This window comes from Sceloporus occidentalis, unplaced genomic scaffold (assembly GCF_023333645.1).
Source record: "Sceloporus occidentalis isolate IW3139 unplaced genomic scaffold, rSceOcc1.0.p SCAF_5, whole genome shotgun sequence".
Taxonomy (NCBI): domain Eukaryota; kingdom Metazoa; phylum Chordata; class Lepidosauria; order Squamata; family Phrynosomatidae; genus Sceloporus; species Sceloporus occidentalis.
In genome coordinates, this window is record NW_028316985.1 from 97,096,223 (window position 1) to 97,110,922 (window position 14,700).

The following is a 14,700-nucleotide window of genomic DNA, read 5'->3' on the forward strand; positions in this document are numbered from 1 at the left end:
ATTTCTTCAATATTTCTTTATTAATTTTAGATGTCATATTTAGTAAAAAAAATAGCTCAGAAATGAATGGTATTTTTCATTAATCTTTTGTGTATAATTTTGTGAACCTGATGCCAAAATTTCTGGATAACAGGGCATACCCAAATGTGGTATGGCATTCCCTTCTAAATGCTTAAAGACACTCTGTTTAATTATCTGGTCTAGAATCTTTCCTGGTATTGATGTCACACTAACCAGGCGGTAATTGTTTGGAACCACTTTTTTTCCTTCTTTGAAGATAGGAACAGAATTTGCCCTCCCCCAGTCTGATAGGACTTCTCCTGTCCTTCTGAAATTCACAAAGATTACCGACAGTGGGTCTGAGATTACGGCTTTTAATATACTTGGATGTAGTTCATCTAGTCCTGGAGCCAGGAATTCCTTGAGAGTAACGAGGTATTTCTGTACTTATTCTATGTTGCAGTTCCCTAATGTGTCCTCTGCTCCATTTTCCTCAGATTAAGCACCGTTCTCATTTTCTGAGAAGACTCAAGCAAAGAAGGTGTTGAGTAGTTCTGCCTGCTCTTTGCCCCATTAGCATTATGCCATTTTCACCATGCAATTGTCCTACCATGTCCATCTTCTTCCTTTTGCTACCGATATAAGCAAAATAGCCCTTTTTATTGTTTGTAACCTGTCTAGCACCTGAGCCCATTCTGCATTTAGCTTTTTGCACTTTCCTCCTACATGAGCTAACTATTTGTTTGAATTCTTCTTTGGAGATTTCCCTCTTTTTCTATTTCTTATATATCTCCCATTTAAAACTTTGCTCTGTTGAAAGTTCTTTAGTCATCCATCCTGGTTTCTTGAGACACCTCCCATTTTTCCTCCTCACTGGAACGGTTTGAAATTGTGCCTACAATAGCTCTTTTGAGAAACTCCCATCCATCCTGAACTCCCTTCTTTTACTATTCGTCGCCACAGGACCACACTCAGTATTTTCCTAAGTTTATTGAAATCAGCTTTACTAAAGTTTAGAATGTGTGTCTGACTATGCTTGGCTTCTCCTTTCCACTATATAACAAACTCCAGGAAAACATGATCACTCCCACATAAGGATCATGCCACCTCCACCTCATTAACCAGATCATACCTGTTGTTTAGGACCAAATCTAGAATAGCTGAGCTTCCTATTGCCTCTTCCACCTGTTGGACCATTTGTGTAGAGACATCCGAGACCATCTTGCACTGCACTTAAATACACTTTAAAAGAAACAAAATGGGAAAGGATCAGAAATATAGTGTTCTAGTGAATGTTTAATAGTTTACTTACCCAAATGGATGGTGAAACTTTCTTCCAACTGTCTCTGGTCTTCAAAAAGTCTTCCATTTCCTTCTATAGATTCTCTCCACTGATTAGGTTGAACTTTTATTTCCTCACTGAAACCAAATAAATGAAAGAAAAATGAAGACAAGGATGTTCTTACACTTTAATGTTAACTTGATAAGAATAAATATTTCTATGCACAGCTGAGTATTTAATCTCAGTAGCCGCAGTTTTTGGAAGCCTCATAGGCACATTAATATTTTTTTAAATTGCTATAAGCATAGTCACAAAACAACTCACAAGCTACAACCCCAATCCACCTGAAAAAGGAGCGGCAAACAACAAACAGCAAAAAGCTGGCCTTGCCGATTGCGCCGTGGCCAGAAGGCAGCTTCATGACACTCCGATGGCATGTGGTGTGTAAACACTGTGTCTCGGAGCATCATGAAGCTGCTCCCGTGTAAATGACCAGATGGCTTCCAGGTAGCTTCAGAGTGTGCAGTGTGTAAATGCCATACTCCCAAGCCGCTCAGAAGGCAACACAAAAGGGCAGTCTGTTTTGCCCCAAAGTAGATGTTAGAGATGGTACAGCAAATCACAAAATATCACTGTCCTGTGTGCTTGTTTGTGTCTATTTTTCTTTCTCTCATCTTCACCACCACACTCCATGCAGAAAATACACATGTGCAAACAAACAGGGAGAAAAAGAGGGAAAACATGTATAATTGACTTTCAAGCTCAGTAAATTTTTCTGCTACAAAACCAAGCTGTTTTCTCATGCAACAGTCTAAATAAGGCAGCAGGGCAGGCTGGAGCCTCACTGAGAGCATCTGGGGAGAAACTCATAGCTACTCAAAATTCTTACCCAGAGTTCAAATTCTTTTTGAATGCATTCTTCTTGACAGTCTTACCAAGTCTGCACAAGATGGGACTTGAAAAGTCTGGGGGACTTTTTCACTATCTGTACAGAGTTGATATCCCGCCCCCCCCCCCCCCCCCCACACAATTGACTTAACTGTCATCTTTCGGCCGGTGAGGGAAAGAACAGGCTGGCTCAGTGTTATCAGGGGCTAGCCTGAAGATAGAGGCTCCTCCCTCTGTAACTGTCATCTTTCGGCCAGTGAGGGAGAGAACAGGCTGGCTCAATGTCATCAGGGGCTAGCCTGAAGAAGAAGAGCCCTCCCTCCGGTCCATCTGCCTTGGTCCAGGCCTCAGAGGGAGAGAAGAATGCTGGACCTGATTCCTTCCCCCCCTCACCATGCCCTTCTCCTTTTGTGTCGTGTCTTTTAGATTGTAAGCCCAAGGGCAGGGAACCGTCTATTATCCCCTCTGTTGTAAACCGCTCGGATTCCCAGTGATTGGGCGGTATATAAATAAAACCTATTATTATTATTAACAGTTGCATAAATAAAAAAGAAAGAAAGCTAGTTGCATAAATAAAAAAAGAAAGAAAGCTGAATACCCAATAGTAATGTTAGGATTTTTTAGGTCCTCATGAAGTTTAATCACCCATTCCTGATACTCTTGTTTCTGGATACATGTGGTTTGTTTCAGTTCATTATTCCACTTGTTTTCCAACACCTAAAAAAAGATACCAACTCAGCAAATTAATGTTCACCAATAAGGTATTCCAATTTATTCCAATGTACCTTGTAACTTCATTTACCTGCTGGGATTCAAAGTGCTGAGCTGCCAACATATTTACATCATAATCTGTCAATGTTTTTCCCAATTCTTCCATCACCGTGTCCATTTCAACTCCTTGCCTAAAATCAATTATTTACCATTTAGTTAGTAATAAGTACATCTTTCAGATACAGTGATCACTGCTTCTAGTAAAACTCCAAGACTAAACTGAATCAATACATTACTAATAGAGAGGATCCAAAAACCACAGAATAAACACTATGTATCAAAACAGATTTACAGCACAACCTTATTGAGAGGTAAAGCTCACTTTTCAATGGTCCTATGCAACATTGTGTTTGGCTGACATGTTGTTCTTTTGTTACTGATAGTCTAAAACTCAAGTAGTTTTTAAGTAATCAATATTATTTTCCTCTTTAAAGTAAGTTTGGATTAATGGAAAATGTTGCTTAATAATATACAAATAAAGAGAGAAAGAGAATACCTTTCTCTTAGTTTTCTGAGTTCCACATCTCTTTCACTTATTAATTCTGAGATGCTAACAAAATAATTGTGTTCCAAGTTTAAGAGAGTTTCAGAAGCAGAAGAATGGATCAGATCATGATAGACATCTGCAAAATCTTCATCCCAATTTGAGTCTTCAGGTCTTGCATGTTCCAATATTGCCTGGAAAATAAGAATTATGTGGATTGTGCATCTTTCAGATATAACCTTCCACACATATGCAGATACACGCCTACTGTATCTGAACACATATTTTTAGTTTCTTTATTGTTATACCTGGATGTTTGATAAAAAGTTTATCAGCAATGTCATGTCCTAAAATTCTGGATATTTGAGGATAATAACAATAACAATAACAATAACAATAACAACAACAACAACAACAACAACAACAATAATAATAATAATATACACCCCACTCTTCAGCCAAGGCTACCATAGCAGCTTACAATTTGTGAATTAGACATTTCCCTCCCCTCAGGCTTACAATCTAAAAAAGATATAAGCAAAATAACTGAACATTAAGGCTACAATCCTAAACACACCTATTGGAGAGTAAGTCCTATTAGATAAAATGGGGCTTGCTTCTGAGGAAACATGCCCAGCATTGTATTGCAAAGCTTGCATTTCTACACACAAATGCATGGGACAAATTCCATTAAATTCAGTGGGCATTACTATGTATAGGACTGCAATAAAACTATTTTATTTTCAAAGTTTACACTTTACAGTATTTTTTAATACAGACACCAGTCTTCTAATTCTTCATTTAATCCAGCCTACCCATTTTATAACAATGTGAATAAGCAGAAACCATGAAAAATATTTTCCAGTGGTGAGGATTTAAAAGCACTGTAAATATTCACTTTTGGTGAGTATTTCAGATAAAGTGTAGCAAGAACATTAAACTCTATCATCCAAAGCCCCTCCTGCAGTTGTTTGTATAATTAGATACTTCCCACTCCTAGCCTTCGTAAAAAGATCAACTGGTGGTTGAAGAACCATGCAGACTTTCACTCACTTCAGTTTTGTTTTAAACTTTGAAAGGTTCTTTTAAAAGATGTAACCTTCCTGTTTCTTTAAAAGAAATGGCTCAAGAAGAAGTGGATTTGGGTGGGGGAATTGGATTTAAATAGTAAATTTTACCACCAGAAGGCTGTGAGAAGTACAATTTGCAATGTGAAGTCAAAGGCTACTGCTACTGCTGACACTGGGTCAGCCAGAAAAATCAGCAGTAGCAGAACAAGTTATAAACCATCCTGGGCATAAAATTGCTTTTTGAAAACACTGAAATTCTGGACTGTGCCAACAACTATCATATCAGAATGCACAGGGAAGCCATTGAAACCCACAAGTACCTGGACAACTTCAACAGGAAAGAAGAAATCCTTAAAGTTAGCAAAGGCGTGTTACAGACAGCCTGTTTGGGGCGGCCTGTAACCGGCCCTTTACCCGCCAGATTGGGGCCTCAGCTGCTACAACGGCAGCCTCCGAGGCCCCGATCCGCCGCTTTCCAGGCCGCGGGGAAGCAGCAAAAGGCCGCTTCCCCGGGGCCTGGAAAGGAGTGTCCTTGGGGCTTCAAGCCCCGAGGACACCTGATGGCGGCGGGGAGGAGGAGAAAGCGGCCGCTTGGTCCCTTTCTCCTCTGCGTAGCTGGCACAGCCATGTAAAGGTTGTGCCCAGCGACGCAAAGCTGGAAGGAGCTCCAAAACGGAGCTTCTTCTGGGGCCACAGAAAGGGCGCCCTAGGCGCCCTCGCACGGCCCCACTATGTCACAACTGCGCCGCCTCGTTTAGAGGCGGCGCGGTCATGACGTAGTCATGGTGGTGCCCATGTGCATAGGGCGCCGCCATTTTGTACGGAGTCGGTCCGTACTATGGTTAGGGGTGTCAAGAAGTGTACTTTTATGCCCGTTTGTAACGGGCCAAAATTTGGCTACCAGTCCTGAAAAACACGAAAATCAAGACCCAGCAAATGCAAATGAAAACCACCCAGGGTCAGCGATTTTCCCAGTAGACAATGGATCTCTAATTAAACAGACACAATTCCTCTTTGCATATCCTCCCACCCTGAGGCCTTGCCATTCAACAATAGAACAATACACAAATTAACATGGAAATCACTCCTCCCAAACCAGGGTCACACACCTCACTCACTTCCATGCCAGCATTCAATGAAGATGCCAGCCACAGATGCTGGTGAAATGTCAGGAACAAACTCTTCTAGAACATGGACACGTAGCCCGAAAAACCCACAAAAAACTATAGTCCAATTTGCAATTTGTGTTCTTTAAAAAAAAGGTTGGGGGATGGTTTTCCAAAGACCAAGTGTGGGTAAGAACATTCCTAGAGCTTCAGAAGTTGCCCACACTTCTTTATCTAAAGTTGTTCTAATGGGAAACTGATAAGTAGAACCTCATGTACTGTATTTCTGTACTGTTTCCCAGAGTACATCTTTCTTCAAGTCACTTCCAGAAGTTGAAAGACCTTAACAGCCTTCGTGAAGATAAAAGGTTTGAAACTGCAGAAATGTCTTATGAAATCACAACCTTCTTTTAACCAACCTTTCACTTGAATAATCTTCAGAGGACTTTTCTCCCTTTACAGCAAAAGATTTCTCCTCATAAAAAGAACTCTGAAGTGCCTTTAGAGCCCTCTGTCTGAATAATACCCATTTAATGTTTCACCCCCTTTTAATCACGCCTTATTCTCCACTTACATGTGGCTGATGTTTTATACAAAGATCCTGACAATGCCCAAGCACTTTGCTAGATGACACAGTGCTATGCCAATGACTATGTAGAAGTTGTTTAATTCTGCAATAAGCAGATTGAAAAAAAGCAACATATCAGCTATAATTATAAGGTGAAGAAGCAATGTTTTGCTTCCCTTACAAAAGCTGGACTACAAACTGCTTTGTTCCTTGAAGACCTTCTAGAGGAGATAAAGATTGACTTTGAAGAAAGATGTACTCTAGGAAACAGTACTCGGAGTATTCCTCATCTGCCATCTATTGGCATGTAGACTGTATTTTTCTCACAAAAAGAGATAAAACAAACATATTTATCTAAACATAATGAGTGAGAATTTAATTAGTCAGTATACATTTTAAATTGGAAATCAATGACATGATTGAAAATGTAGGTTCTAATCAAAAAATGATTATGAAAACAAAGTTCCATCTCAAACTTAGCATTTGGAGATTGTGTTTTTGAATATTCAGTTCAAATGTGACAATTTCTCATTGCAGTAATGGCATGCTTTCAGCTGTAAGTGGTATCTACAAAGAACTTACATATTTTTATCTCCAAAGTAAAATGTCCACCGGAAAATAAGAACACAAAACATGTAAGTCTGATAGAAGTTAAGGTCAAATTTCCAAGTGAAACTTCTAAAATTAGTTTTAAAACAGTTCTTACCTCTGTGTAAGTTTTGGCCCAAGCATTTGTCAGGTGGTTCAAATCTATTTTACCAGATTTTACAGCTTCCAGGGCTACTTCTGCTTCTTTATCATAATCTTGTATTGATTCCTCCTCAATGAATCTATCAAGAGATTCCTTTAAATCTGTCATATTCAGGGGGGAAATCATCCATCAGTTGAAACATACATTATACTCGACTGTTATAATTACTGCAAACCATTTGTTTAAACTTACTACCAAGAGTACCTGCAGAGAATATGAGTGGAAGTATTACTTTTTAATGGGCCAAGGTTTCCTTAAGGCTCATTAATACATCAGATAGTTCAACTTTTGAGAGTACAATTGCACCTTCATGTCCATGGATTCTGCATCCAAGGATTCAACAATTCATTGCTTGAAAATATTCAAAACGAAATCCAAAAGACAAACCTTGATTTTGCCAATTTATATAAGGGACATCATTTTACTATGCCACTGTATATAATAGAACTTGAGCATCCATGGATTTTGGTATCCATGGGGGGCGGGGGCTGGACCAAACCCTAGCAGATACCAAGGTCCCACTTTATCTACAAATTAAATCTCTTCTCCATGCTATTCTACTTTATAGAAGACATATTCAGCATAATATAAAGAGATGGGCAGGAAACAACACATTCGTGGGTACAATTTGAAATCCCAGGTGGCCTACCAACTCCCAGTTTTTCTGGATGAGACAAATTAGCTACATTCATTTCTTGGAACTGGATCGGAGAATTGTGTCCCTGTTGTTTCTACTGGACCTCTTGGCAGCTTTCACTGACCATGGTATTCCTCTGGGACACTTCTCTGGGATGGGATATGGCTGTTTTATAGTGGTTCTGGTCCTTTTTGGAGGGACAAGCTCAGAAGGTGGTGATGGGAGATTCCTGATCAGCACCCTCACTGCTGGTCTGTGGACAGTTTAGTCTACCATACTATTTCACATATACCTGAAATTGCTGGGAGAGGCCATCCATAATTTAATGATTCAGTGTCACTAATCTCTCAACGACACCATGTTCTTTCTTTCCTTTCCAGCTAATTCCAAGGAAACTATTTTGATACTAAACTGGTGTCTACTAAGAGCAATGGACCTGATGACTGAGCACACTGAAGATTAAAGCAAAGAAGACATTGCTGTTCCTGGTAAGGCAGATCAGGTAACAGAGATTTAACATGTGCTGGATTACAGGGGTTGATTAAACAGAACATATAACTCCTCAGTTACAACAGCTTCACTGGCTGGTCCATTTCTGGACAAAATTCAAAGTGAGGATTGTGACCTATAAAGCCCTATATGCTTTTAGTCCTAATTATCTGAAAAACTTTGAGCCTGTACAGACCAGTGTTATACGCCAGAGTAGGGATGGTGTGGGGGCACAGCATGTACCCCCATACTGCCCCCACACTGGCATCACACCATGCACCCAACAGCATGGCGGGGGGATGTCACGGTGCTACGTTGGTGCAGCATTTAAATACACTGTATCAAAAGAGTGCTGAAAAGCCGCAGTGGCAGCTAGGGCAGCCTTTCTGTGGCAGAAAAAGGAGCAACTTTCTTCTTTTTAAATCGCAGAAAGGCCAGCTCGGGGCCGTGGCGTGCGGTTGCTGCAGCTTCGATCCAGCAAGGAAAGGGGCGGCACAGAGCCAACCCTTAGGGACAGTCTGTGGAGCCCCTTTATCCCCATATGAATATGCCTGTGTCTGAGAACTTTGGGGGAGCAGTTTTTTATTGGTTCCAACACAATCATAGGCATTTTTGGTGAGGACACACAAAAAGACTTTCTTGGTGATTCTTCCTGGCTGTGGAGCTTCTTCCCATGAGAGGTTAGTATACCCACCTCTCTCCTGTTTCTTCATTGGGAGCCAAATATCTTTTCATTTAGGCTTTTGGTTATTAACTAGTAACTAAAGATGTTTTAATGGGGAATGCTGTATTCTTTTAAACATTTTAGTCAGATAGTTTAAAAATTAAATAACCACTAGAACTATTTTTTCACTATTAGGATTGCTTTTTAAACTGGTTTTTCCCCTCATCTATGTTGTGAGCTACCTTCAGTCCCAAACGGGGAGAAAGGCAGGATATAAAATTTTTAAAATCCTATCATTGCTAGTATATCCATTACCCATTTCAAAAAGAGATGCTTTTAGCCCTTGTATCCATAAAGAACATCTTGAAAACATGACAAGCGTATCCAAGCAGTCAAGCACAAAGTACAATATTCTCCCCAAATTAAAAATAGCAGATGAGGCTCATTATTTTGATGGCAGATTAATGGCAACCCCAACATTTTCACAATGGGCCAGAACATACCGGCAAAAAAAGCTGGCTTTCTGTAGAAGTGTCACAAAACTGCAGCGGCAGCAGAAAAGCTGGCTTTTTGCCAGCTCAAAAAGGAGCGGCTTTCTACTGTTTCTTTTTACACCTGCAAAAAGCCAGATTGGGGCTGCAGCGTGTGGTTGCGATGGCACCATGGCATGCAGCTCCATGGTGGCCCCAATCCGGCATTTTTGGCGGTCTGTTTTGCCCCAATTCTATCTCAGAATAAACTCCTATAATAATTCCTTACCATTTTCTATGAAGCTCGGCAAGTTGTGAAGAAGCATTAAACGCCCAAGCAAATGGCTAACATTTTCTTGCGCTGTAATTTTCAGTGGAACTGTAAGCACGAAATGCTGATTTCCAGTGTTGAATGTATACAAAAATTCTTTCTCCATACCAGATTTTTCCTTGGTTATCATTTATTTTAAAGGTTTTCTGCATTCTAGGAAAGTACACATTGTATAATCATCATATTATCACATTCATAGATAAAATTTAAGCAGTCAACAAAGAGGCAAAACAGATCAGCAGCTTCAGATGGCTTGGGGGTGGCATGGGAGCATGGCATTCAGACAGTGTGTGCCCCCACTGGGAAGGCACATGGCTGAACACACTTGCGCTGACTTCATAGTGTTTCAGCAGAGCGGTGTTTACAAGCGCTGTGATGCAGGAATGCCAAAAAATCGCTGCCATGGTGGAAAGGGCAGCTTTTTTCTGCCCCAAAATGGAGCAGCATTTTGCCACTTCTTTTTGGGCCAGCAAAATGCCAGATAGGGGCTGCGGTGTGCAGTTGCTATGGCCCTGATCTGGCGATCAAAGGGCAGCATGACACCACTTCTTTGGGTAAGTCTCTTTTGTCCGAAAATTTAGGATCACTATGCATTTAAGATATACTTTTTTATTTTATTATCTTTGCATATTCCAGTGCAACAAACTATTATTTCCATTTGTTCCGTCCCCTAAAATTTAAGAATGGAGAAGACATCTCAATAGGCTACAAAGTGATTTAAATTGTTTAAAAGCCTAATGCTTTTTTGCCTTTAACTATTCTGAGATCTTCTTGAAAAAGCTATAACATATAAAGAACACTATTCTCTCTCTCAAACACACGGAGAAGTACATAATGATCCACAGAAGTGTATCCTGCAAGGTAGTTTGTACTTACTTTTTTCTGTTAAGAGAGTTTGTCAGATAAGTTACTGGTGACTAAAAAGCATCTGAACAGAAAGCTACAGGTTGCATTGTGTTAAAGATGTTAAAACATGTTGAGAGCTTTCAATGACAATTGTGTTTGAACCTAACTGGGTTGGAAAGAGTCTCCAAATAAGGGTTTAATTAATAATTAAGATCAGACTAGATGAAATGGCATCCAGCATTTCAGTTCTAGACTCATCTTCTAAGTTTGTGGATCATTTTAGAAATCCTGACACACTGGTTTCTTCAGAGCTCATTAATATACCACCTCCAATACAAGAGATGAAGGGATACTTTGGTGAACGATAACCACACATAAGCGCCTGTTACAGACAGCCAAAATAAAGCTGCTTCGAGTCACAGTGGAGATATGGTGTTTCAATGATGCATGCGTCCTAAGAGTCCAGAAATCGCACCAAAGACACACTCCAGCCCTAAGGACTGGAGCGTGGCTTTGGTGTGGCTTCTGGACTCTTGCATCATTGAAACACCATACCTCCACTGTGACTCGAAGCAGCTTTATTTTGGCTGTCTGTAACAGGCCAAGGACTCTTTAGGAAGATGCCCTGATTGTGGTCCACCAGACGCCAGAGAAGGGACTTAAAAATGCCCCCGAAGCCTCCCTTCTACGTCTCTTGCTGGGGAGACGATCAGGACAGTCCTGCCAGTGGATGGACTCCAAGGGTGGCAGCCTGCCCTTCGGCCCCGGAGTCCCTGCTCTAGAGGCCCTCTCTCTGCCTAAGACCAGAGCTGTCTAGAAGATGAGAGGAGAGAGGGTCGGGGCACAGTCCCTCCTCCGCAAGAGACTCGGGGCGCGAGGGGCGAAGACAACCGGCCACAGGAGGAACAAGTTCTGCGGAGGACCTCTCTAGACTCGGCCGGGAGCTTCAGGGGAAAGGCAAAGCGGCCGCTGCTGGGGCGCCAGAGCCACGGCCTGAGGCTTCCCTTCCTAACAGCGCAGCAGCGCCTCCGCGACTGGAGCCGGGCTTCGGCGGGACTCCAGCTCCAAGGCCATTGGCCCCGGCTTCCTTCTTCCTTCGGGAACAAGGGTCCGCTTCCTGCCGACCCCGAGGAGAACCGGGGAGGGCGGATGGCGCTCTTCATGACCCGGAAGAAAGGCAGGCAGGCAGGCAGCCTGTCCGCGAGGCGCTGGGGAGGAGAGGGCGGCCAGGGGGCACTTACCCAGCGGGCGACGAAGGGGAGGGAGGCGCCCCGTGATGACGTCACTAAGAATGCGGGTCACTTCCGTCGCAACCGGAAGTAGGCCGCGGGAGGAAGGGCCGGCCCCGAGGCCCACACAAAGGCTGGCCGGGGCGGCTGGGAAGAGCCTCCAGCTCTCCCGCGGATGGAAGGAAGGAAGGAAGGCAGGCAGGGAGGGCGGCGGCGGCACGGTCTCCTCCTCCGGGGCCGGGACTGTAGAGGGGCCTGCAGGGCCCCTTCCTTCTCCGGAGTCCGTCGCCTCTGCCCCGGCGCCCTCTGGGGAAAGAGCTGGGTCCCGGACTGAAAGAAGCGGGGAATGAGGGCCTGTAGGTTGATGAGAGCCACTTGGTTCATGGTGTAGTAGCCCAGAATGGGGCGGATGGCCTCTGCCTCAGCCACCCTCCGCTCCCCACCGCCGCCTCTCAGGTACAAGTACAGCAGAGGCATTGCCAAAGGGAACTGCCTGCCCGTCCTCCTGGCCCCACCAGGCATCAGTGTTGCCCTCAAGCCTGGAAGATATTTTACCAAAATCCCCAGGATTCCCCAATATTACCTGGAATATTCGGTCAAAATCCCCGGAAAGCCCCCGTAATGTTAATAAGGCGGGTTTTTTGTAAATAAACGTAAACATAATGGAATTAAAATAACTGTAGCTTATTTCAGCTCCCAGAATTACCATTGAACCAAACAAAGACTCTTTCAGTCCTTCTGTACTTTTAAGATACAGTCTGCCCTTTCTTTCCGCGGGAGACCCATTCCAGACTCCCCTGCGTAAAGCCAGTTCCGCCTATGCTCAACCCCAGTTTAAATGAAAGGGGCTCATGCATGCAGTGGTGCACACATGCCACAGGCATACGCCCCATTATTCCCTATGGGACACAACACTCCTTCTTTCGGTACAGCTTTCAGTATATGACGTGGGCACACTGTGTTTCTTTTGGCACGAAAGGGGTCTGTTACCCATGCTGCTCCATATAAATTTTGGTATAAATGATAGCCCTTAATGACCTCTAGATGAACTCTAGTAGCCTGTCCTCCATTGCCAGCAAGGCATGAGGACATGTACACACACCCCTGAGGGGCATCCACATTGTCATTCTAGATAGTCTAGGAAGTCACATAAGAGGATTATCATATGACCAGGAAGAGCAAATGTTTGCCTTCCCTGAGGCTCTTGCCCCCTCCTCAAGTCTGTTGTCCAAGCAGCTTAAGACCCCTAAGACAATCAGACAGGGACATCCAGGTATAAAGAAAGTAACTAAACACCTTTGCCAGCAATGGGCCTTTTGCCCCTATAAGAACCCCAGACTTTTGCCTGTTCACTGAGCCAGTCTGGATTTCAGGGGGAAGCTCTGTCCCCTTGAACCCTGACCTGACCCCTGATTCCTGGCCAGTCATTCCATGGCTGAGCCTCATGCCATCCTCATCATATTCCATTTGGATTCCTGGAGGGAGTCTACATTCTGGTACATATCACCCCAGTGATGCCTAAAATCCTATTCCATGCGAACCTCAGCTTTTCCTGAGCCTTTTATGTGTGTGTGTGTATGCTACTGAATCATATGTGTTTTCCCCTTATTAATAAATTGGTTATTAATTTTAGAAGTCTGTCTCAGCTCTGTTTATTGGAACACCCTGGTCTCTTGGTATAAAAATCGGGAGGGCGATTTTGCTGGGTCTTCGTAGCCGGCCCCCTCTTGCAATAGTTGAGCTAACAACAACAATAATAAAATTCCCCTGAACGGACCCTTGGCTACAGGTCCAGGAATCTTTGTTCTAAATAGAAACATGTTACGCTTCAACCACACTGCAGAAATAATCTAGGTGGATACCCCCTTAACTGCCCTGGCTCAGTGCTATGGAATTCTGGGAATTCTAGTTTTGTGGGACATTTAAGCTTCTCTGTCAGCAAACTCTGTTGCGACAAGAAACTACAATTCCCAGGAAATTGCTACAAGCAACATATCCCAGGATCCCATAGCATAGACCCATGACAGTTAAAACGTTATCCACTCTCTGGAGTCAAGATGCAGACTGAGTTGGGTTCAAGAGACATGACAGAAATAATCCAGTTCAAGACCACTTTAGCTGCCCTGTCTTAGTGCTAGGGAACCCTGAAAATTGTAGTTTTGTGAGACACTTAGCCATCTCTTTCAGAAAGAGCTCTGGTGCCACAACAAACTACAATTCCCAGGATTCTCTAGCACTGAGCCAGGGCAATTAAAACGGTCTCAAACTGGATTATTTCTGCAGTGTGTTTTGGACCTTAGTTATTAAAAATGCTCAAGGACCAATCCATACTGCAAAAATAATCCAGTTTGAGACTGCTTTAACTGCCCTGGCTCAGTGCTAGGGAATTCTAGTAATTGTGGTTTTTCGAAAAAGAGCTCTGGTGCCACAATAAACTACAATCCCCATGCATCTGAGGAAGTACGCTTAAGTCTAGGAAAGCACATGCTGCCAACTTCTTTCTTTCAGTGAGTCTCAAAAGGTGCTACAAGATCTCTCTACAACATCATCACCATTATTATTATTATTACTATTATATGCAAATATACCTGGGGAAGTTGACTTAAGTATAGGGAAGCTCATGCTGCCAACTCCTTTCTTGTAGTGAGTCTCAAAGGTGCTACAAGATCTCTCTCCTATTATTATTATTATTATTATTATTATTATTATTATTTCCAAATGCATCTGAGGAAGTGGACTTAAGTATAGGAAAGCTCATGCTGCCAACTCCTTTCTTGCAAGGAGTCTCCAAAGGGGCTACAAGATTACTCTACAAAAATATCATTATTATTATTATTATTATTATTATTATTATTATTATTATATCCAAATGCATCTGAGGGAGCAGACTGAAGTCTAGGGAAGCTCCTGCTGCCAGCTCCTTTCTTGCAGTGAGTCTCAAAGGGGCTACAAGATCTCTCTTCTATTCTCTCTGGCTTTTCTTCACAAAGATTCAGGAAGGATTCATCCCATGCTTTCTACAAGCATGTTGATGACTAAAAAGGCTGATCTGAGATAAACAAGTCCGGTTGCAGAAAGCACAGCAGAATGTCTCCTTGGGTGATGTTTCCAAGT

General features: G+C 42.7%; 2 protein-coding genes across 11 annotated transcripts in view; one reads left to right on the forward strand and one right to left on the reverse strand.

Annotated features, from left to right (window-relative positions):
* The window catches only part of LOC149312536 (FERRY endosomal RAB5 effector complex subunit 3), a 60,651-nt gene extending 49,019 nt beyond the window's left edge, over window positions 1–11,632 (reverse strand). For 3 of the 10 annotated variants that reach the window (XM_089524815.1, XM_089524817.1, XM_089524816.1), the window contains exons 1-6: window positions 9,470–9,640; window positions 6,876–7,021; window positions 3,438–3,619; window positions 2,973–3,072; window positions 2,769–2,887; window positions 1,313–1,419 (exon numbers count right to left, since the gene is read on the reverse strand). In XM_089524815.1, the coding sequence (XP_089380941.1) occupies window positions 1,313–1,419; window positions 2,769–2,887; window positions 2,973–3,072; window positions 3,438–3,619; window positions 6,876–7,021; window positions 9,470–9,617 (802 nt within the window). In that variant the 5' untranslated portion in view covers window positions 9,618–9,640. The other 7 variants (XR_016281266.1, XM_089524813.1, XM_089524824.1 and 4 more) reach the window with 5 other exon arrangements.
* A 434-nt stretch (window positions 11,633–12,066) lies between these two features.
* LOC149312537 (NADH dehydrogenase [ubiquinone] 1 alpha subcomplex subunit 9, mitochondrial-like) overlaps window positions 12,067–14,700 on the forward strand; it is a 120,648-nt gene continuing 118,014 nt past the window's right edge. Inside the window, exon 1 of the mRNA XM_089524826.1 lies at window positions 12,067–13,082. Coding sequence (XP_089380952.1) covers window positions 13,031–13,082 — 52 coding nt within the window. The 5' untranslated portion in view covers window positions 12,067–13,030. The remainder of the gene's footprint in view (window positions 13,083–14,700) is intronic.